Source organism: Antennarius striatus, chromosome 13 (assembly GCF_040054535.1).
Source record: "Antennarius striatus isolate MH-2024 chromosome 13, ASM4005453v1, whole genome shotgun sequence".
Lineage (NCBI taxonomy): Eukaryota > Metazoa > Chordata > Actinopteri > Lophiiformes > Antennariidae > Antennarius > Antennarius striatus.
The window spans coordinates 9598397-9622858 of NC_090788.1; the positions used below are offsets into that span (position 1 = coordinate 9598397).

The window sequence follows — 24462 nt, forward strand, 5'->3', positions numbered from 1 at the left end:
GGATGTGTTCTTCAGCAGATTCCTGTCTTTTAACAATGGGACTTTGCAGGGGCTTCTTGCTCGTACCTTGGCTTAACATAGAGGTCATGTGATTGTTACAGTACTCGGAGACCACCTCAAATCTTCTCTGATCCTCCTGGAGATGAACGTTGGCTGAACCTTTGCCATTTTGGTTATTCTCAAATCCATGTGAGTAGGTTTTCTTTTTCTTCCTCAACTTTCTGGATTTGGCCTCCATTTTAAAGCGTTTAACATCTTTTTTTGCACTACTTTATAGGTTTTCCCCTGTTTTGCTAACTCCTCAATTACGCTCTTCTTCTCTTCTCTTCTCTTCTCTTCTTCTGAACAGTGCCTTGAATGACCCATTTTTCTTTGTTTTTCAAGGACAAATGCAGTCAGCATCCACAGCACCAGTTGTCTTGATCCTTAACTGAGGGCAACCTGTATATCACCTTTTTTTCACATAATCAATGATTGAACTCAGCACTGCTATTTTTTTTAACATTGACTCTGTATTATCATATGCAATGACTTTTACCACTTTTCTTGCTTTGAAAATAGAATGCAAGGGTAGGCATTCAAATGAAAAATTATTTAAAGAATTTTAAGGTTTCGTCACATTTTAGACACCCTGCTTTTATTATGAACATTACTGTAAGTCTTACGAGATGAACCAAAGATTTCAGGTTTTGATTCATCAGTCCAGAGTACCTTCTTCCAGTCTTCAGTACCCCACTGCCAGTGCTTTACGGCACAGGTGAGCCTCTTTTTCTTATTCTGAAGTCTCAGCAGTGGCTTTCTTGCTGCGACTTGACCCATCAAACCTGCAACTCGCAGTTTTCTCTTCACAGTTGAAGAGAAAAGTCATAGGGACTTTCTCCCTACGACTGCTGTTGAGCTGTGCTTGAAGTTGTTGTCCTGTGAGTTGCCTATCACCCAAGCTGTTGACTCTCAGAAACACAACTCCTGGCTGTTGTGGCTTTGGTTCTACCAGACCCCTTCCTGCCAGCATTTACACCAGCGTTTGCTTTTTGATGGTGAAGGACACAGTATTTACTGACACCTTGACTTTTTTGGCAATTTCTTTATTTTTAAGGGTTATGATGGTCTGCCTCTCTTCTATGTGTTAATTGCCTTTTCCTTGACATTTCTATAGTAACACTACTTTCTGCAGTGGAATACTGTCAAAATAATGCTCATAATGGTATAATACCAAAGTGTGTTCCAACATTTACTTTTATGCAGATTGAGGGGCTTATAAGTAATTAAGACAAGTAGGGACCTATTGGAATTGTCAGCACCACCCTCTAAGCTTGATCAACCTCCCTTACTACAGGACTGTTTTAAGTTAACCTATTTCTTGTTCACCTTTTTGTACGTACATAATTTCAGTTTGTTTTTTTTATGTCTGACAGTTCACCAGGTTCCTTTGTACCATTTCAAGCTGTTCAATAAACTTAAAAATTCTATACAACTGGAAAAATTGGGGTGTTCTAAAACTTTTAAGCAATAGAGAGAGAGAGTGTCCATAAAACACTGGTGTTTTTCTGCTTTGACATACACATTCTACAGCAAAACTGATAGACACACACTAACAAATTTATACTGAAAAGGCATAGGGTTGGCAAAGGCATAAAGGCATCAAGCATCTTGCAAACTGGAAAGAATAGTTTGAGATGTCCACACTAACGCAATAACTACTTTTCTTCATATAACAGTTTAGATAGTTTCATGTTGATACAAAACATGCAGTATAACTAGAGAATTAAGAGTATGTTTCATTTTACTAAGTGTTTAATGTTCAATAAAATGTTACTGTCACACTGAAACCTCATCAGCTATAAGTCAGCATTTATACTCCAGCAGCATCTTAATGTCATAAGATTATATTGGCTTTAGTGATTAATTCATTTCATATTTGCTGACATTTTAGAAGCATGCTTATGAAGACGCGTTGAAAGCACCGTGGAAGCCATAGGCCATGTTAACAGACACATAGGCTCTTCCCAACTCTTCAAATGTCTTGGCATCCAAAGCCAGGAGAAACGTTCCTTTATCCTGGAGAGAAAAGTCAACCACATAGAGTTTTATCAGACTGATGGCAGTAATAGCTAATGACAAAAAAGTAGGGCTTCCTTTGTGCTCATCAACATAAATTCCCATCAATTGACAAAGTGGTTTATCCACTACACCCTGAAAAGACACAAACATATTTGGAAAAGCACAAATGAAGGCCACAGCCAAATATAAGCAAGGATAAATAAATTTCAAAAAGTCAAATTAAGACTTGTTAATTATTTTGGAATTACCTTTTAATGAAATGGCACACACTCAGTCTGCACTGATGTAGTCCTTACTGACTCCATCAAACCATCAAGATAGTGTTTGATTTTAACTGGGTGGTTTGTGCTCTTCTGCACGTCTCATCAATATCATGTTTTCGATAGCCTGCAAACAGTCCTTATCTTTGGGACTGTATTGCATTTCTCACAAATATTTGTAAACATTAGGTAATCATATGTAATAATTGTCTTCAGGCAGACTTCATGTGACTTACTGTTCAGATTAATGCACCACTAACACTAATATTGTTCTGATATTTTACTTGTCCTTGAAAGATTTTTTTCTATTTCATTAAAATACCTCTCAATTATTAAGCGAGGAAATTCCACCCTGAATAATTTAAGAATGTGCTCCTCTTCCTCATTGAATTCATAATGGATTAAGTGTCTGGTGGATGCAGACTCATGCTCAGCGACGTTACTACAAAACCTTGAGAATCATCCCACATCATGTGTCTCCTCGATGCTTCTTGTAAAGAGAAACATCTCACCTGGGAGGGAGTGAGAACCACAGAGAGGACAACACCATCGTCTTCCTCTGTGGCATCAGGTGATGGCACAAAGGCGGGTTCTGATGGATAGAAACCACTCTGGTACCAGACCTGGGAAAGAACATATCAATAATGTAGTCGGAAGTAAATTTCACTTTCATACAAGGAAAAAAAAAATCCTTTTTTAAATTTTGTTTGATATTTGGGAAAATAAGCTTACTTTCTCTTCATCAAGCAGATAAGAAGATAGCAATTACTGCAAAGGTAAATGTCAAGCTACTACTAGCAGCTTATTAGCTTAGCAAAAAAATGCAAAAGTGGAGGGGATTGTGAACGTGACTGCAACCCTGCAAAGCAATAATAACCGCCATCTGTCTGACATGTGTTTCATTCTACTGAAAGAAGAAATTAAACTTCCATCCATGTATCCATCCATCTTCATCTGCTCATCTGTAGCTCTGACTAGGGGATCCCAAGGTGTTGTCAAGCCAGTGTTGAGATGTTATCCTCCACCTGGTCCTGGTTCTGCCCCGAGGTCTCCTCTCAGCTGGACATCCCAGGAACACCTCCCTCCCAGGAACCCTGGAGGTATCCCTACCAGATGACCAAACCCCCTCAACTGACTCTTTTCCATGCAAAGGAGCTGCGGCTCTACTCTAAGCCCCTCACAAATAGCACTGTTTCTCAACCTATCTGTGACACACCCGCCTGAGAAAACCCATTTTGGTCGCTTGTATATACAATCTCGTTCTTTCGGTCATTACCCATCGCTCATGACCATAGGTGAGGGTAGGTACAAAGACTGAACGGGAGATTGAAAGCTTTGCCTCTTGGCTGAGCTCCCTCTTTGTTTCAACAATCTGGTAAAGCGACTGAAATGCTCCTCCTACTGCCCCATTCTCCGTCCAATCTCACATTCCACTTTTCGCTCACTCGTGAACAAGATTCTGTGATACTTGAACACCTTTATGGACCATGGCCTCATATTTGGATTTGCTATCCTCATTCCAATTGTTTCACAGTCGAATATAAACCGGACCAGTGAGTGTTGCAGGTCACAGGCTGATGATGCAAACAGGACCACATCATCTGCAAAAAGCAGTGATGTGATCCTCAGTCCACCAAACTAAACACTCCTCAATAAGAGTACGCCTCGATATCCTGTCCTATGATTTTCATGGACAGGATTGGTGACAAAGCTCAGCCCATGCAAAGGCCAACTGTCACTTGGAACAAGACTGCTTACTGCCAAGAACAAAAACACAAGTCTCACCTTGGGCATACAGGGATTGTATGGCCCTGAGGAAAGGCCCCTTCATCCCATGCGCCACAATAACTCCCACAGTGTGCCCCTGGGGACCCGATCGTATGCCTTCTCCAAGTCCACAAAACAGACTGGTTGAAATGTCACCTCACTGTAGGGGAAGGAATCATAGCTTGTGTTCGAGGTGGAGAGTTACCAGTTGGAACTGGTGGGGGAGCAGTGGCTCAGAGGTAGAGTAGACGTCTTGAAGACAGATCACCCAGCCATTGGTGATTCGAGTCCCGCTCCCACCAGGACATCCACCGGAGTGTGAGCTGACAGTGGGTGGTGTCAACTCACCTCCCAGCTACTGCTTAGGCGCCCTTGACCAAGGCGCTGTCCCCCCTACAAGCTGCTCGTTTTGGGCACGATCCCCCATGCGCGATCCGTCACTCTGCCTTCCCCTACTGTTTGATGTTACTAATTGCATGCCTACAGGCCCCTAGTGTGTTGTATTCAGTGGCCTGTAAACTATGTATGTATGTGTAACCCTGTCAGTATAAAGGGTTACTGTACTAAGCGGTAATCTATTACTAAAAGTAGTACTTCAATTTAGACATGCATTAGAATTGCGTTTAGCAATATTATTGTGAAAAGGGAAGTCAATGACTTTTATTTTGAAAAAAGGCCCGCGAAAGCGGCGCAGGTGACTTCCGCCGGGTGAGCGCGTGAAGGAAGAAGGGAGACAGCGCGAGAGAGTGAGGAGAGAGACGGCGGAGAGAAGGATAAGAAAGAAGGAAAATAGAGAATAAAGATGTTCCCGTGCACCACGCCGGAACATTAGAGGGAGAGAGAAAGTTTTGACAAGTTTTGTGGGCTTATCAAGACTTGGCATTTTCTGAACTGTTTTCCATCACGGGAATCTACGGAGACCGCTGATTGATGCTGGCGCCACACCGTCGCCTTTTCGGATTCCAGATTCAACGTAGTGTCCAATCCAAAGACGGCGAGCCACTGTACCAGGATCTGATTCGGAACTGATTGATTTAGGATTTATCAATTTTCTTTGGATGGACAAAGACTTTGGAGTTCAATTCCTGAAAGAAAGATACAGAACCCCGGGGTATGTGTATGTGTGTTTTGTTTATTATTTTATTGATTTTCGGGCCCATTTTCTTTAATTATGAAATGTGATTTTGTATGTTGTTCTGATTTATTGGCATAGATGACCGATTAAGTTTATAAAATTTTAATACATGTCATCTACCCACACTGACTGAGTTGTCTCATTTATTACACCTCCTGCTCCAGTAGTCGAACCTCCGCATTGGCCCAACATCCAGTAAGTTCTCATATTTTAATGCACTAAATTCTGAACGGGTGTTACATATGCATGACCTAACCCATATGTAACTGCATGCAACTGTAGTGTAGAGTGAGACAGACAATTTCCCCATTGAGGGATAATATAGTGGACTTTCTTCTTTCTACCTCCATGCTTAATCTCGGTTCTGGATCCAAACTCCTGGACAGGGGTTGGACCTTGTTCTCCAGAGTTCTGTCAAGCTTATGGCACAAGGCGGGTGTGGGGATACTCACAAGCCCCTGGCTGAGCACTGCTGTTTTGGAGTTTTAACCCTAAACCTCTAAACATAAGCAGCATTATATTGTGCACTTCTGCGCTAGTCATGGATTGTCCGTAATTATCTCCATTTTCGGACATAAGGATGTTCATAAGTACATGGTACCAGAACACTCTAGGTTAGTGGTCAGTGATCAATCTTGTGATCGTATCATCTGACGTTATACCATGCGTTTTGGACAATTGGGTGAAGACAGCGGCAGAGCTGTCGACTGATCACCACCTAGTGGTGTGCTGGGTCCGTTGTCTGGGGAAACCTCTGGATAGAGGTTCTGGTAAGCCCAAACAAGTAGTGCAGGTAAACGGGGAACATCTGGAGGAGGACTGTCCGTGACGCCTTCAACTCCCACCTCTGAAGGAGCTTCTCTTGTATCCTTGTGGAGGCTGGGGACATCGAACCTGACTGGTCGATTTTCAAAGCTTCCATTGCTGAAGCTGCAGCTGAGAGCTGTGGTCTCAAGGTCTTGGGTGCCTGCCTCAAGGGGCAGTAACCATCGAACACCGTGGTGGACTATAGTGGTCAGGGAAGCCGTCCGACTGAAGGAGGAGGTCCTAAAGGGCATATTGTCCATGGGGACTCCTGAGGCAGTTTCAGGGTACTGACGGGCCAGAAGGTCTGCACATTCGGCTGTGATGCAGGCAAAACAAAGGGGGTGGGAGAGGATTGGAGAGACCATGGAGAAGGACTTTTGGACAGTACCAAAAGTTTTTCTGGAAACCTGTCCGACATCTCAGAAGGGGGAAACGGGGGAACATCCAAGCTGTATACAGCAAGGATGGAACGCTGTTGACCTCACCTGAGGAGGTTGCCAGTCTGTGGAAGGAACACTATGATGGACTCCTAAACAGAATTCCTTTAATGTCATCATGCACAAGTGGACAACAAAATTTTTAAATCCAACTATCCCAACTGATCCGCTCTCCGTTTTTCTTTTTTTTTCTGCTTACAGCAATTTTTTAAAATATGTATTTTATTGTGTGCATGTGACCATTACCAAACCTCTCTGGGAACTAAGTTGTCAATCTTTATTAGAATTTTCTATTACGAGCCAAAGAGGGAAGTGTTGCACCTCTGAGTTAAGGGGTAAAGGAGGACACAGGGAGAGATGACAACAACAGGGGAGAGGACAGACAGGCAGTGCCATTAGAATGAAAGAAAACAGAGTTATCTCTCTGAACCGACACTGTAATACCCAATGGTATAAAACACCAGACTAGTGGAGGTCCTGATATTATAGAATAGGCCACCAGAGGACGGAAGATAGAGGGCATTAGATTAGTGTGACATCCAAATCGAGACTCATCACGTTCTGATGGGACCCAACAGCTCTCAACAACGGGACTCAGCAGGAGCTGGTAAGCCCTGAACAAACATGCATGTGTGATGGAAACCAATGCCCAGAGTGGCTACCAGGACCCAGCAGGGCCAGGCCAGCGGAGAACCCCCAACCCTGGGCAGCCAGGGCCATCCAGAAGGTATCACCTGAAGAACCACCGGCGGCACGAAGATCATGCAGACCCAGAGATCAAGAGGGGCCAGCAACCGTCACCACCACGGTGCCCAGGATAAGCCCAGGGGACACCAGGGAAAGAGGTAAAGCTGGGGGATGATGGGGCAACAAAATCAATCTCTCTGGGTGAAGTCAGCTTTGTCACCATGAAGCAACTTCACATTGACAAAGCCCCAGGTCTTGATACGATTCACCCTGAAATGCTGAAGGCCATGGATGTTGAGGGGCTGTCATGGATAACCACCTTTAATATTGCGTGGAAGTCTGTGACAGTACTGAAAGAGTGGTGGTGGTGGTTCCTCTTTTTAAAAGGGGGACCAGAGTGTGTGTGCCAACTACAGGGGCATTACACTCACAAGTCTTGCTGGGAAAATTTTGTTCAAGGTGCTGGAAAGGAAGGTTCGGCCGATTGTTGAACCTCAGGTTAAGGAGGAACAATGTGGATTACATCCTGGTCTCAGAACAACAGACCAACTCTTTACTTTTGTAGGGATCCTGGAGGGGGCTTGGAGAAATTAAACTTGACATGATTTTTTGTAAGCATTTGAAATGTGGGGGAAGGATGGATAAATTTCCTTCCAGGAGTGCTGTTTCTCAATCTTTAGCAAATGTGGCTGAAATTAAAGTTTTTGCTTGGACCTTTAAAGCTGTCAAAAGTACAATTCTAGAGAAATCAAAATATTGTAGAGGGTTATTTAATTATAAATAACTTCTGGGAACAGATGTCTTGAATCCTACCTCTGTTCCTCTGTCAAACGAGTATCAATGTATACTTGATCTCAGTTGTAGTCAAGAAGTTGCAGAATTGTAGCTTTATTTTTTGCCATTTTATTAAGTAGGTGACAACTTTGTATGCAAGTTGATGCAGCAGTGGCTCAGTGGTAGAGCGTGCAGTAGAGCGGGTCATCAAATGATTCAAGATCAGTGGTTTGATTCCCGCTCCCGACCAAAACAACACCTGGAGGTGAGCTGACATTGGGAGGTGTCAGCTCACCTCTGGAGCACTGCCAAAGCACCCTTGAGCAAGGCGCCGTCCCCCTTACAAGTTGCTCACTTGGGCCCACTACAAAGGAGCTGCCTGCCACTCTACCTCCTTTGCATGCGTTCAGGCCCCCTGTGTGTGTTTGTTTGTTCAGGGCCTGTACACACACACACACACACACACACACACACACATATATATATATATATATATATATATATATATATATATATATATATATATATATATATATGAATGATGAAAAACATCAAAATTAACTAGAATGTGCCGCTAATTTCCCTGCAGGGATCATAATCAGTACATAAAATTTAAAAAAAAAACAATACAGACACCCACCTTAAGGGTCTTATCCATCAGGTCCATCTTTAGCAGAGAGTCTCCCAACAGATGTCTAAAGCCACAGCCATAGAAATAACGGTATGGTCGTGTGTTGAATCTCTCATAGTTGATCTGGGGGAATTCTAGGCCACCATGCTTGTAAAGGTCATCTCCATGGAGATCCTCATGTTGACAGAACACCTGTTGACAAAGAGGGGATTTTCCATCGTCCTTAATGATGTGATAGCCATGAGTTTACTGGGCACCGGCTTCAGATTATAATGTGAAGTGGAGGAAATTTGCTCTATTCATAGATTTTTATTGGCAATATCACGTTAGCCATTTCTGTGCTGAACTACCGGTTTCATCAGCTGAATACTTACAATTCTGATCTGCTGAATTGTTCATAGAATGACAGACAAGATATGAACTTAATGCTGGTTAGAAATATCAGGAGTATATGGGAATGCATGCTGCAACTGCTGCAACCTGATGATAATGATATTCTCAGTGACTGACAAATTATGATAACTTCTATTATTTAACAATGCAACTATTGTTATATCCCACGAAGTGGTGATGTATAGTAATTGTCAGTATTTGTGTTTTCGTCCATCTGTCCGTCCGTCCATCCACCAAATATCTTCACAACTGTTGCGGATAGAAAGAAGAAATAAAAAGTGCATTACTGAAAATGAGGATGAAAATGAGATGATGACCTTGATAAAAGTAAGTTAAGGTCACATTTCAACTTTTGTACATTTTTTTGCACACATCTCAGGAACCGGATGAGATAGATGAAACAAAAGGCATTCTAATCCGGGAGGCAAGGGTATGAAAATTAGATCACAACCTTAACCTTGAATAACTAGGTCAAGGTCAAATTTTCACTTTTATAACTTTTTAGGTACACATCTCTGAAACCTGATGAGTTATAATCACAAAACAAAAAGCAACATTTTTAGGAAGCCAGAGGAACAAAAATGTGTAGTTCACGGTAAAATTTTGAATTCAGGGATGTCGCGGGGGATGGCACGGTGGCGCAGTGGGTAGCGCTGTCGCCGCACAACACGGGGGGTCCGAGTTTGAGCCCTGCTCTGTGCGGAGTTTGCATGTTCTCCCCGTGTCTGCGTGGGTTCTCTCCAGGATCTCCGTTTTCCCCCCACCTCCAAAAACATGGGCTTCAAGTTAATTGGCCGGTCCCAAATTGCCCGTAGGAGTGAGTGAATGTGTGTGTGTCCTTCCGTCTTTGTGTGTGGCTCCGCGGCACACTGGCGTCGTGCCCGGAGTGTCCCCCGCCTCACGCCCTATGCCAGCTAGGATAGCTCCCCGTGACCCGCTGCGGCAGATAGAGCAGCAGAAAATGGATGAATGGATGGATGTTGCAGATTCTGACTGCCTTGTTACATTGAGTAGTTAATTTTGTGGAATATTAGCATGTCCATTTTCCAATTTGGGAATACATGTAGTCCTCAACCTACAAACACAAGTGGTTCCAAGAGGTTGATCAAAAAATAAAATACATGTACACCTCGGCATACCTTATTTTGAGGGAAGTCATTCTTGATTATGTTGGTTTTTAAAATTCAAATTTACATCGTTTCACTCGACTTTTTGTCTGTCCACCACTAATATTAGACCCGTAAAATCACTAGAAAACCATTAAAACCAAATAATGTCATGTCACTGTATAATAAATAACAGGAGGGAGAGAGGAGAGGTAGAGTAGCCATCGGAGAGATTGCTGCATTTCTTACCACTACCACAGACATGCCTTATGCTTTTTGCCTAGCACTAGCACAAACTTTTGCTCCATCAGCCATGATAAATGGTAAAGTATCCAAGGGGGTACAAATCCTGACTGAGATACCCACAGCAACCTATACAAGAATGAAATGGAAGAGATAAGTGTTGGAAACGCAAGGCTGCAACGGTGCTGCTCGGTGGGGGTTGCGGCAGAAAGGGGAACTGCAGTAGTCAGATATTTCAGCACACGGGTGTTTGTATCTACGAATGTTCGTAAGTTGGATGTTTGTAACTTGAAGACTACCTACCGTATATACAAGAATAAAATCAGACATTAAAGAGGTTATATGCAGCCCGGTTTCCAACTCACCTTATCTTTGCTGATTTGGACACATGTTGCCTTACTGGAGGGCCGAGTGTTCAGGTTTTGGCTGACTGGGGTGTCACTGGTTACATGAAGGGGCAGAACAAAGCGTCGAGGGAAAGCCCTGCTCAGGTCGTTGTAAACCTGGGAGGTGCACAAAAAAAACTAATGAATATTTTTGGAGTTCCTCTTAACTTTTGGTATCATGAGACAAAAAATAATTTTGGAAAATTTTAAAAATGATTGTGGACGAATAATGGGACATAGTTTCTATGGTGGCTCTTTCATACAAATACATGTACAGAAATAATTCTTTGCTGACCTCATCCAGTGCTTCCCCTGACTTGCGTAAGTTCTGGATGAGGTAGTTATTGATGGTTTGCCCATCATCAGAGCAACACATGTCCAGCATCAAAAATCCATCCTCCTCGAAGGCATTGATCTGATGGAAAACTGAGATGGCTTTGGTGTGGTATTTCACAGGACTGACCTGCAGCACAGAAAAGCATTTAGACTCCTGCTTTCTACTAATAGATAAATCCTTGCCCCTAACCATCAGAGGCCACATCTCACCGTGCCAGTATGCTTGTCTATGATGTGGAAGACTGTTTCCTGCTTTGGATCCCAGTAAATGCCCTCGCTTAGAGCCTTCCCCCTCAGCTTGCATGTGACTATCTTCAGCAGATCCATCTTAATTGGCTGCTCAATGAACACCACATAGTTCTCTGTCATGGCTGAAAGCAGGAGGGGTGTGTTAATGGGCTTCGTCACTAAGAGCGACAAAGCCAATCACTGGATCCCGTGATATAGGGTCCAGACATCACTGATGAACAGCGGCTTACCGAAGCTGTGGTAATAGGAGGGGTGAGACTTGTCTTTGGGTAGAATAGAACAGAGTATTTTGGCTCCTTGCAGGGTGTCGGGGGCATTTGTCTTCTCAGGAGGTACTCTGATGATGTTGTACATGGCTCCTGAAACATTTATGCACCTGGGTTTATCTTTAACACACATTGGCACCTCCATGGGAAAAGTTGACATGCTTTTGAGCGATGGTATTCAGTGATTCGTTTTTATTATGAAGGAAACATAATTCAGATGTTGGTTTATGTAGCTGTGGGTCTCATGACACTAACCTTTGGCCCCATAGGAATTGCCTATATTGTAGGCAGTACCATCAGGGTCATAGTGTGGATGGGCAGTGGCTCCATTAACAGCAATGAACTTAGTCCAGTCCACCTTGAACACATAATAGAAAATTTAAATTGTGCTGACACTTCTGATATAACTGCACCAGACAGAAGAAAGAAAACCCCTACATGTTACTGTATATAATGCATGAAACTGCATTAATTTAGGCTCTTCATGAAGAGTAGGACATTACCTTTTCCAATGTTTCAAGGTTCTCTGGGTTCACCTTGTGCATGAAATTTGTCTCCGTGCTGACATAGTAGTCACCTTTGTATTTCACAAAGCTCACAAGTGCATTGTCAGTCGGCTCTGCAACAAAGAAAAACAAGGGATTACTCAGGCTTTGTGAAATGAATGTGTTCCCCATTACACAGGCAGGTTGGTAAACAATTCTATGAAATGTGGATTGTAGTTAGTCTCAAAAGTCCAGTTGGAATGCAAAACATTCTGGACATGTCTGCTCGTAACACATGTGTGCATTCCTGCTCTGAAGGTAAACAGTCCAACACACATCTGACTAGCTCCTGGGTATTCAGCTTAAAAAAAAACACATTTAAATATACATACGTATATGTACATGTATACACGCACATAATCTAACATCTATATATTACTGCAGTATAGTATAGTTGTATATATTCCTTCCTTTAAAATACAATATTTCCTCACGCTGTAGTGACAAAAGTTAATAAAAGATGAGAGTATTCCTATTATGTCAAATGGCTTTGTAGGGTGGATAGAAGAGTCTCACGGTCTCCTTTAGCCTTCAGGCCACCAGATGGTGAGCCACAGTCCAGTTCTTAGAATAAAGTAGGACAATGACAGAAAACCCAAAGTATTCTACCATATTATATTACATATGTAGTAAACTCTCATAAAAAAAAGCTCACAGAACAATGCTGCAACCTGAACTACAGTTAGACTGAAGTGAAAAGTTGGAAAGCAAAACATTCAGGACACATCTGATCCCCTGGCAATAACTCATGTGTGCATATAGTCCTACACATGTCTGATTACATAAAAGGTATTCACCTAACAAATTTTAAAATTGCCAGTCAGTAGTGATTTTATATTTATTTATAACACACACACATACACACATACACATTGCTGTAACAGTCTCATTCCAAAATTATTTTTTTCCCCCTAAACTTTACACACAATACCCAACAACGACAAGTGAGAAAAAAAGTTTATATAGAGTAATCTCTTGTGTATTTGCACTTAAAGATGCACAGCTTCATTACATCGTGGATTTTTAATAGGTAGTCAAGTGACACCTTACGTGCATGCTATTGGCTGATAGCATCCGTGTGTGCACTGCATTCCGACTCACGGTTCCTCCTACAACTTTTCTTTGATACAAAAGTGCTTTAAACAGTCTTTAAGAGTGTGGGAAAATGTCATAATGATATAAGCAGTGTTCCCTCGCACAGTCTCGGCGCACAAGAAAATCTAAGCAGTGCATAAAATAAAATTCGATACTTATTAAATAATATGAAATATTAGACTTAATCTAATTACACCAATAATATTGTTTTCTGTACCATTGTGCATTGGAACTCAGTGAGTGACAGGTGTCCAGCCAATGATACGATAAGGTACACACGATATGCTACGCAGTCAATTGACAGTCCTGCTTGTGCACTGTGCTATACACGCCATACAGGTAAGCCCGTTGACGACTGGAAATGAACGGACAGTGACACATCCACTCACGAAGCCAAAGTAAAAGAGAAATGCGGTTCTTTTAAGGTGGAATGGCTGTCTGAGTATATTCAAACAGAAAACAGGCGGTGAGACTGGGATTTTTTTCTTTGAAAAAGTTCAATGCAAGCAGCAGACGAAGCCATTAACTTGGACAAAGTGTGAAACCACGTGGAAAATAAGTTAAAATTTAAGCCAGATTTGTGCAAATTCTAATAACGTTTAATAAGATTTTTTATTTATTGATATTAATCATTAAATGCTGTTACTACTAGATAATTTATGGGTAGAGGAAATGCTAATAAAAAAGATTAGATATTTTACAGACCAAGAGATACAGGAATGTATTCTGCATCATAAGCAACCGTACACATCATTGCGCAAAATGTGAATGTTTTAATGTTAACTAAATGTTATGTGTGAAAGATGAATTTGTACCACTTCTTCTAGAACAGGACCCTAAGCCAGGCCACAACTGGACTTCACCTAGGCCAAAGCAGCACACTTCCCATGGCTAAAGCAGGACCCTCACATATAACAAACTACATCTCATAAACAAGATCTTTGTCTTTGATTTCAAGTGGGCCAAATCACTCATTAAAAGTAAACTGATGGAAATTGCTGCTGTAATTTCATTCTTTTAATAAGCCACGTGCAGTGGTATGAAAAAGTTTGGGCACCCCTGATCATGTAGGATTTCATCCATCCATCTTCAACTGCTTATATCTGGGGCCAGGTTGCGGAGGCAACAGTCTTAGCAGGGATGCCCATACTTCCCTCTTCCCAGACACTTCGTCCAGCTTCTCCGTGGGGAGCCTGAGGCGTTCCCAGGCCAGGTGAGAGACACACTCCCTCCTGCGTGTCCTAGATCTTCCTCGAGGTCTCCCGGTACGACATTCCCGGAACACCTCCCCAGGGAGGCGTCCAGGAGGTATCCAGAACAGATGCCTGGGCCACCTCAGCTGGCTCCGCTCGAGGCGAAGGAGCAGCGGCTCTACTCCGAGCTCCTCCCTGGTGACTGAGCTCCTCACCTTATCTCCAAGGCTGCGCCCAGCCACTCTACGGAGGAAACTCATTTCAGTCGCTTGTGTCCGGGATCTTCTCCTTTCGGTCATGGCCCAAAGCTCATGACCATAGGTGAGAGTAGGAACGTAGATTTACAGGTAAATCGAGAGCTTCATCTTGCGACTCAGCTCCTTCACCACGACAGACCTATACAGCGATGCTATCACTGCAGAAGCTGCACCAATCTGTCTGTCAATCTCACGTTCCATCCTTCCCCCACTCGTGCCCAAGACCCCAAGATACTTAAACTCCACCACTTGGAGCAAAGACTCTCCACTGACCCAAAGAGGGCTCACCGCCCTTTTCCGGTCGATAACCATGGCCAGTCGATAACCGTGACGGTTTGCAACTGACTGTGACGCGAGTGGGATGAGGGATACCGTCAAGCTGAAGAAGTTCTAAACCTGGATCTTCAGCATGCACTGGGACGGTTTGCAGCTGACTGTGACGCGAGTGGGATGAGGTATACCGTCAAGCTGAAGAGGTTCTATCAAATCTTGTTGAGTTGTAAGACTCCGGAGGAAACAACAGGTACAGGCAGGCCAGGTGTATTGCAGGACGTTGTTGTCCTGTTGGCCTCATTAAACCTGGATCTTCAGCATGCACTGGGATGGTTTGCAACTGACTGTGACGCGAGTGGGATGAGGGATACCGTCAAGCTGAAGAAGTTCTATCAAATCTTGTTGAGTTGTAAGTTGTAAGAGGAAACAACAGGTACAGGCAGGCCAGGCGTATTGCAGCTCGAATAGTCGCGGAGGCAAAAACTCGGGTCTGGGAGGAGTTCGGGGAGGCCATGGAGGAAGACTATTGGTCAGCCTCAAAGAAATTCTGGCAAACCATTCGACACCTCAGGAGGGAAAAGCGGTGCACAGCCAACACTGTTTACAGTAGAGACAGAGCTACTGACCACGACTGAGGATATTGTCGGGCGGTGGAAAGAAGACTTCAAGGATCTCCTCAGTCCCACTGCCATGTCTTACACAGAGGAAGCATAGGCTGAGGTCTCAGAGGTGGACTCATCCATCACCCAAGCTGAAGTCACAGAGGTGATTGCCAAACTCCTCGGTGGAAAAGCACCGGGGGTGGATGAGATTCGCCCTGAGTACCTCAAGTCTCTGGATGTGCAGGGACTGTCATGGTTGACTGTAACATCGCATGGCAGTCGGGGACAGTATCTCTGGATTGGCAGACCGGGGCGGTGGTCCTTTTCAAAAAGGGGGACCTGAGGCTGTGTTCCACCTATTGGGTGATCACACTCCTTAGCCTCCCAGGGAAAGTCAACCCCAGGGTACTGGAGAGGAGGATTAGACCTATAGTCGAACCACTGATTCAGGAGGAACAATGCGCTTTTCGTCCCGGTCTCGGTACACTGGCTCTACACTCTCCATCGAGTGCTCAAGGGTTCATGGGAGTTTGCCCAACCAGTCCAAATGTGTTTTGTGGATCTGGAGAAGGCATTCCATCGTGTCCCTCATGGTATCTTGTGGGGAGTGCTTCAGGAGTATGGGGCTTGCGGCCCTTTGTTGAGGGGTGTCAGTCCCTGTATGACTGAAGCCAGAGCTTTGTTCGCATTGCCGGCAGTAAGTCAGACCTGTTCCAGGTGCACTTTACTGCGGCAGGGCTGCCCTCTATGACCGGTTCTGTTTATAATTTTTATGGACAGAATTCCTAGGCCGGAGGGAGTCCGGTTTGGGGACCAAAGGATTTCATTTCTGCTTTTTGTGGACGCTGTTGTCCTGTTGGCCTCATTAAACCTGGATCTTCAGCATGCACTGGGACGGTTTGCAGCTGACTGTGACGCGAGTGGTATGAGGTATACCGTCAAGCTGAAGAAGTTCTATCAAATCTTGTTGAGTTGTAAGACTCCGGACGAAACAACAGGTACAGGCAGGCCAGGCGTATTGCAGGACGTTGTTGTACTGTTGGCCTCATTAAACCTGGATCTTCAGCATGCACTTGGACGGTTTGCAGCTGACTGTGACGCGAGTGGGATGAGGGATACCGTCAAGCTGAAGAAGTTCATGCTGAAGATCCAGGTTAAGATCCGCGACTATTCGAGCTGCAATACGCCTGGCCTGCCTGTACCTATTGCTTCCTCCGGAGTCTTACAACTCAACAAGATTTGATAGAACTTCTTCAGCTTGACGGTATCCCTTACTTCTGCTGTGCACCACCAGGTTCAGGGGTTACCGCTGCGACAGGCACCAGAGACCTTGTGACCACAGCTACGATGAGCCGCTTCAACAATGGAGGTGGAGAACATGGTCCACTCTGACTCAATGTCCCCAGCCTCCTGCGGGATCTGAGAGAAGCGCTCCCAGAGGTGGGAGTAGAAGACCTCACTGACAGAGGGTTCTGCCAGACGTTCCCAACAGACTCTCAAAACATGTTTGGGCCCGCCGAGTCTGTCCAGCCCCCTGCTCTGCCAGCAGATCCTGCTCACCACCAGGGGGTGATCGGTTGACAGCTCTGCCCCTCTCTTCACCTGAGTGTCCAACAGACGGAATCGGATACGACAATGATGATACGACAACAAAGTCGATCATCAACCTCCAGCCTAGGGTGTCCTAATGATAAATGCACTTACAGACATCCCTGTGGTTGAACTAGGTGTTTGTCATGGCCAAACTGTGACTAGCACAGAAGTCCAATAACAGAACACCACTCTATGACAGAACACCATTGTATGAGGAAGTCTGGATCGTATCAGGAAGTCTGGAGTGGAAGAGAAGTATGTTAGAGTGGTGCAGGACATGTATGAGGACTGTAAGGCAGAGGTGAGGTGTGCTGTAGGTGTGACAGAGGAGTTCAAGGTGGACGTGGGACTGCATCAGGGATCAGCTCTGAGCCCCTTCCTGTTTGCTATGGTGATGGACAGGCTGACAGACGAGGTTAGACAGGAATCTCCATGGACTATGATGTTTGCAGTTGACATTGTGATCTGTAGTGAGAAGAAGGAACAGGTGGAAGAGAAGCTAGAGGTGGAGGTTTGTCCTGGAAAGGAATGAAGGTTAGTCGCAGTAAGACTAAGTACATGTGTGTGAATGAGAGGGACCCAAGTAGAAGAGTGAGGTTACAGGGAGAAGAGATGAAGAAGGTGGAGGATTTTAAGCACTGAGGGTCAACAGTCCAGAGCAATGGCAAGTGTGGAAAACAGGTGAAGAAGCATGTACAGGCAGGATGGTACGGGTGAAGAAAAGTGTCAGGTGGGATGTGTGATAGAAGAGTTTCAGCTGAAATGAATGGAAAGGTGTACAGAACTGTGGTGAGACCAGCGATGTTGTTTGGTCTAGAGACAGTGTCACTGAGGAAAAGACAGGAGACAGAGCTGGAGGTAGCAGAGATGAAGATGCTGAGGTTCTCTTTGGGAGTGACCAGGAAGGATAGGATCAGGAATGAGTACATCAGAGGGACAGCATATGTTAGAGGTTTTGGAGATAACGTCAGAGAGGCCAGACTGAGATGGTTTAGACATGTCCAGAGGATAGTGAATAGGGTGCCGAGTTTTGAACTGCCAGGCAGGAGGCCTAGAGGAAGACCAAAGAGGAGGTTTATGGACGTAGTGAGAGAGGACATGAATGTAGTTGGTGTGAGAGAAGAGGATGCAGAAGACAGGGTTAGATAGAGGCAATTGATTTTCTGTGGCGACTCCTGAAGGGACAAGCTGAAAGGAAAAGAAGAAGAAGCCTCGTGTTCAGATCAGGGAGGCCGTTCATCTGAATCGCCCTTTTCTAGGCCTCACTGTCATTGCCCACGTGGGCGTTGAAGTCCCCAAGGAGAACAATGGAGTCCCCAGAGCACTATTCAGAATCCCTCCCAGGGACTCCAAGAAGGCCTTGTATTCCGCACTGCCATCTGGCCTGTGGGCTGAAACGACAGTGAGACAGCTGTCTCCAACCCGAAGGCTCAGGCACGCGACCCTCTCGTTCACCAGGGTGAACTCCAACATATGACGGCTGAGCTGTGGGGCTATAAGCAAGCCCACACCAGCCCGCCTCTCACCTTGGGCAACACCAGAAGAGTGGAGAGTCCAGCCCCTCTCAAGTGTTTGGGTTCCTGAGCCCAAGCTGTGGGTGGAGGTGAGCCCGACTATATCTAGTCAGTACCTTTCAACCTCCCTCACAAGCTCTGGCTCCTTTCCCCCAGCAAGTTGACATTCCATGTCCCTAGAGCTAGACTCTTTGTCTGGGGATTGGGTCGTTGAGCCCCATGCTGACGACTGCCACCCAATTCATACTGCACCCTTCCACTACGGTTTCCTCAGCGGGTGGTGAGTCCACTGGAGGTTGGGCCCACGTCGTCCTTTCAGGCTGAGCCCGGCCAGGCCCCGTGGGCAGAGGCCCGGTCACCAGGCGCTCGCATATGAGCACCAACCCTGGACCCTGCTCCAGGGTGGGGCCCCGGTTACGCCATGCTGGGCAACATCACGGTCCCTGATGTTTTCTTGCCATAGGGGTTTTTCTACTACTGTTTGCTTGGCCCGTCACCCAGGACCTGTTTGCCAAGGGAAACCCTAGCAGGATAAAGCATAAAGCCCCTGACAAAATAGCTCCTAGGATCATTCGGGCACTCAAACTCCCCCACCATGATAAGGAGGCAGCTCTCGGAGGAGTTATTTAAGATTTTCCTTTATAAATGTTCAGATCAGCAACTTCAGTTAAATACATTATATAGCAGACAAACACAGCGATGTTTGAGAAGTGAAATGAAGTCCGATTAACACTATAAAAAGAAAATCTTTAAAATGATCAGGGGTGCCCAGACTTTTTCATTCCACTAGAACCTGATATAATCAAAGGTTTTGAACAAGTGTGATACTGGTGTGTGTCCACAGCGTGCACACCTGATGGTCCTCAGTGTGCTCAGAAAGCTTGTGTGTATTCCCAGACACATGAAAAATTAGATATAAATTGGATACAAGGGGGTTTAATAATATCAGAGATGAAGATGTTGAGGTTCTCTTTTTGTGAGTGACCAGGATGGATAGGATCAGGCATGAGTACATCAGAGGGACAGCACATGTTAGAGGTTTTGGAGATAGTCAGAGGCCAGACTGAGATGATTTGGCCATGTTCAGAGGAGAGATAGCATCCTTCTACCAATATATTCACTGAGTTTTGAACTGCCAGGCAGGGGGCCTAGAGGAAGACCAAAGAGGAGGTTTATGGATATACTGAAAGAGGACATGAAGGTAGTTGTGTGAGAGAAAAGGATGCAGAGGACAGGGTTAGTTTGTTGTTATACCACGGAATTTCATTTTTCACGTTGGACCTGGAATGCATTAACCACGAGTAACGAGGAATTACTGTATTTGCAAAATTTATTTAAAACAAAAGACATAACTATGTACTGCTGTACCACAAATAAACCTGCAAAAATTTCAAAAAAGGTTTTTTACATTGTCTTTGTTGGGAGTTGTTGTACAACTGAGGAAAAATAGCAATACACTTCATTTTGGAATGATGCGATAACAAATTGTGCAAAAAGTGAAACTCTGAATACTTTCCAGATACACTGAATAAATACATATTATATACAGTACATATTGTACATACATGTACAGTCTATTTGTATTGTATATAGTAGTATATTTTCCTTCTTTGTAGACTACGAGCTTGTAGAACTACAATCATGCCTCACTGTTGTGACAAAAGTTAATCGAGGATGAGATTTTGCAGGGTGTGTCTCACGATCCCCTTTGGCCTTCAGGTCACCCAATGATGAGCCACAGTCCAGCGCTCAGAATAATAAGTAGAACAATGAAAGACAACGCAAAGTGTTCTGACATAATCAGCAGCAAGTGATTGTATAAATGGGTCTTAGCACCAGAGTTTGATTCTAAATTCTGTCATTTCTTATTCAGTCTCAACTTTCTCAGTCACATGACCATCTGATTTTGTCAGGGGTGCCGCAGTTCACCCACCATCCAAGTATGTCATTCAAAAGATGACACACTCGCAGTTTACTGTCAGTATTGCATTTTGACAATTAGTAGTGTGAATGCACATAAACTAGCCAGACAAAGAGGGTGAAGTTGGGGATTAATTAAATGGACTTGAAAGCTATGAATTATAGGTGGACAAAATCAATTCACAAAGATTTGTTTGAATCAGAACAATACAAAAATTCCTATCAAACTAATGCATCACAGAAACTTTTTACTGAATTCTGTGTTCTGGAGAGTTTTACATGCATCTGGCTTACAGCTGGAACATATCAACGTTTGACCCCCAACATACTTGAGGAGTAACAGGATCCTGCCAGACAGACATACACATCAATGTGGTGTGCACATGTGTTCATGACACAAAGGAATGTGTGTGTTGAAACAAGTATATGTTTTGTGTTAATCTATATATATTATATACATCAGCAGAGATAGGAGGTTGATATATGTATGTGTGCTGTAAGTCTAACATTTCTAAAAAAGGAGAGAAAGTACCAAGCGCAATAGATTTACATTCTTCATCAATAAGCACGGATCAAGGAAGATGGCAAAATAAACAACATCATGGTTTTGGACAAAAACCAGATATCACTGGGGGAAAAAGTTTGGAGGGTCGACATACGCTTGGAGGGTATGTCGTTGCAGGATGTAAATTTTTAAATATACACTGGTTGATACATTGTTGATTTTGTATGTTTGAGCTGTGACTCAATAAAAAATAGATGTACTCACGAAGCATCTCAAAGCGAGACAAGAAGCGTTGGAAAACGTTTTTGCAGGGGTCTGGCATGGCGAGGGTACCAAACTCTGACATCACAATACGATTGTGCTCACGATTGTTCTTGTAGGCGTCACTGTGCAGAAACCGACTCATGTACGTCACCTGACCTTTATTGATTTTGAACTGGTGCAACATGGCCATCCCATCAAACCAATGGTTGTACCTGTGTTGAAACAGATGTAAAACTTATTCAGACACTTATTTGTTTCTCATGCAATGGTGAGTTCCCAACTCACTGTGTGCTTCCAAACTCAAACTTCCCGGGGCCGTTTCGTAGAAGGTTCCCTTTGATCCAGGAGGGAATATTGCCTTGTATTTCAGTGGAGATTGGCTCAGGAGTCTCTTCTACAGAGCGGACCAGAGGCGCAATCGTCTCCAATCCTATGACTTTTGACATCATGCATTCTTTTGTCTTAACATTGTCAACAAACTTGACGTCATCTGAAGGGAACACATATGAAGACATATTGATCTTTATCTGTCAGTCACACATCACGCACCCACAGTCAGTGGGTGACATCTATTGACATCAATGCAGTCAGTGATAACCAAAGATTTTTTTAAGAGGTCACAACAACACTTTGGTTACAAATGGACAACCATGTCCAGTCTTAAAAAGACTTCCTGAAGTATTGCATTCATGGGGATGAGAAGGACTGACAAATGAAAAACATTACCCCCCCCCACACACACACACACACACCGGTTACTGATGTTGAAGTTATTTCAAGCATGTTCAGTTCGTCTGACACCTTGCTATTATAGCTGTATGACATTCATGACAGATTAATAGTTCTAATAGGATAGTAACTTCAATTAGTAAAGAGCCAGTTACAAAAACTTTAACAACACTTGACAAAACTGTCAAGTGCGAGAATAAAACTTGACACAGGGGTGTTTGAGATGTGAACAGTGCCCCGTCAGTCCGGATCAGCAAGTCTTTTCACATTGTATATGGAACAGTCTTTAAAAAAATCTTTGTAAAATATCTCAACATATGAAATGCGCATCGTAACAGCCTAATGTGAAATTTTCGGTCATCCTGCAATAAATGTGCTGTAGGCGAATTCTTTCTTATTAAACATGCGAGTGGCTCTGCTGTCTCTGTATAGTTCCACATTCATTAAAAAAAAGACGCGGCTCACCTGAATTCTGGGGGATTACAGATGACATGATGCTGGACTGCGTTTATGATGCGACCGCGGCTGTCCGACTCCTTGTGGCCCTTATGCTGGCCACTGGCGAGCAACCAATCCCAAGCAGAGTCCTGTTGCATAAGCTGATTACGTAACGCAGCGACAACACCACCAGCCTGGAACGTATAGAAAAGAGGGCAGGTTGTTCATTTAATTTTTGACGCAAGACGTATCTCAATCACATTCGCAACAAACAATTCATTCTCCTAACTGTGACGGAAGATATATCCAAATCTTTTAATTAATCCCGGTGAAGAATCTACAGTATATCACACCCCTTACTGTCACCGCCCCCCCCCCCCCTTCACTCCCCCCTCGGGTGTAACAGAGGCTTCTTTCTTTCAGATGTGCAGGAATTAGTTAATAAGCGGCAGTGCATCGCTCATCAGGTCTGTGTCATAAATTGCCGCGAAACGCCTTCTGGTCAGTCAGTTTGGTTCCAAGTGTAGCGCCTCTCTATCATGTTGTGGCTATTACTGAGAGGAGCCTTACCTGTGTTCTTTAACACGTAGTACGGGTTTTAATGGTGAATTTATCAGTGATGGGCAGATATATATGAATGAATGAATGCTTTTATTTCGAACATGTGCGCAGAATGACAACAACAGTAATATTAATGATACAAAACATGGGCGGCACGGTGGCGCAGTGGTTAGCGCTGCTGCCTCACAACACGGAGGACCCGGGTTCGAGTCCCGCTCTGTGCGGAGTTCGTATGCTCTCCCCGTGTCTGCGTGGGTTCTCTCCGGCTTCTTCCGCCTCCAAAAGCATGCGCTTCAGGTTGATTGGCCGGTCCCAAATTGACCATAGGAGTGAGTGTGTGTGTGAATTATTGTTTGTTTCTATGTGGCTGTGGTACACTATGTGGTACACTGGCGTCGTGCCTGGAGTGTCCCCCGCCTCACGCCCTGAGACTGCCAGGATAGGCACTGGCTACCCCGCGACCTCGTTATCAGATTAAGCAGGTTGGAAGATGAATGAATGAACACAAAACATGCTCGAAAAGTAGTAGGAGGAAGCATAAGCTTATTGAATCCCCCGTCTTCACTTCTCCATTGACATTAATTCCCCAAGTACAAAAAATAAATAAACAAATGAAGTACTAAGCATATATACATGGAAAGACAATAAACAGAATAATAAGTTACAAATAGAATTGATAGAAAACACCCGATTGTTAGACCCCTTCCCTCTCCCTGTACCCAGTGAAAACCACTTGCTTGTAGCAATATTGAAAGTTCTTATTGCAGTTGCTGAATATATTTTGGTCTTACTTAGATTTAATGATAATTTGTTCCTGTCAAACCACATTTTTAATTTGCGTATTTCATCAGTGACCCTCACCATTAGTTTGTGCAATCCCCCCCCCAGAACAAAAAATGCTAGCATCATCTGCAAATAATACTAATTTTAATACCTTTGAAACTTTGCATATATCATTTATATAAAGAATAAACAGTTTAAAGCTTTTTTGAGATCTATGAATATTCCAATAGAGTGCCGTTTATGATCTATGGCATTGATGTTGAACTGTTTGCTCTAAATCCATATTGACTGTCAGAGAGTAATTTATATTTATTGATGAATTTATCTAGTCTATTGTTGAACAGTTTTTGTAGGATTTTGTAGAATTGTGGAAGCAAGGAAACAGGCCTGTAATTTGTGAAGTGGTGTCTATCCCCAGTTTTATACAGCGGTACAACTTTAGCTATTTTCATTGTTAGGAAATTTACCAGTCTGGAATGATAAGTTGCAGATGTATGTTAGTGGTTCTGAAATCCCCTCAATGACCTTTTTTACAACTTTCTTATCAATTTAATTTAAATCCGTAGATGTTTTACTTTTACATTTATTTACAATATCTATTATTTCATTTCCTTCCACTGCTGTGAGGAACATTGAACTGGGATTCCTTTCT

General features: G+C 43.8%; 1 protein-coding gene across 1 annotated transcript; it reads right to left on the reverse strand.

Moving 5' to 3' along the window:
• Positions 1 to 220: 220 nt before the first annotated feature.
• Positions 221 to 22785, reverse strand: bco2a (beta-carotene oxygenase 2a). Its single transcript, XM_068330342.1, has 13 exons — positions 22756 to 22785; positions 22494 to 22660; positions 21585 to 21789; positions 21300 to 21511; positions 12042 to 12157; positions 11794 to 11896; positions 11503 to 11631; positions 11234 to 11394; positions 10983 to 11150; positions 10667 to 10804; positions 8569 to 8751; positions 2834 to 2944; positions 221 to 2058 (listed from the first exon to the last, which is right to left on the reverse strand). Exons 2-13 carry the CDS (start codon positions 22519 to 22521, stop codon positions 1942 to 1944), a joined length of 1671 nt encoding a protein of 556 aa, XP_068186443.1. The 5' UTR covers positions 22522 to 22660; positions 22756 to 22785; the 3' UTR covers positions 221 to 1941.
• Positions 22786 to 24462: the final 1677 nt, after the last annotated feature.

What these genes read in the sequence shown, in the direction of transcription:
- bco2a (XM_068330342.1), bottom strand. Translation starts at nt 22,521, where the DNA reads ATGTCATCTGTAATCCCCCAGAATTCAG. An exon ending in TTTGAGTTTGGAAGCACACA is followed by an intron (nt 21,512 to 21,584) that starts GTGAGTTGGGAA and finishes GTTTCAACACAG; the next exon opens with GTACAACCATTGGTTTGATG. An exon ending in CAGGGGAAGCACTGGATGAG is followed by an intron (nt 10,805 to 10,982) that starts GTCAGCAAAGAA and finishes TGCACCTCCCAG; the next exon opens with GTTTACAACGACCTGAGCAG.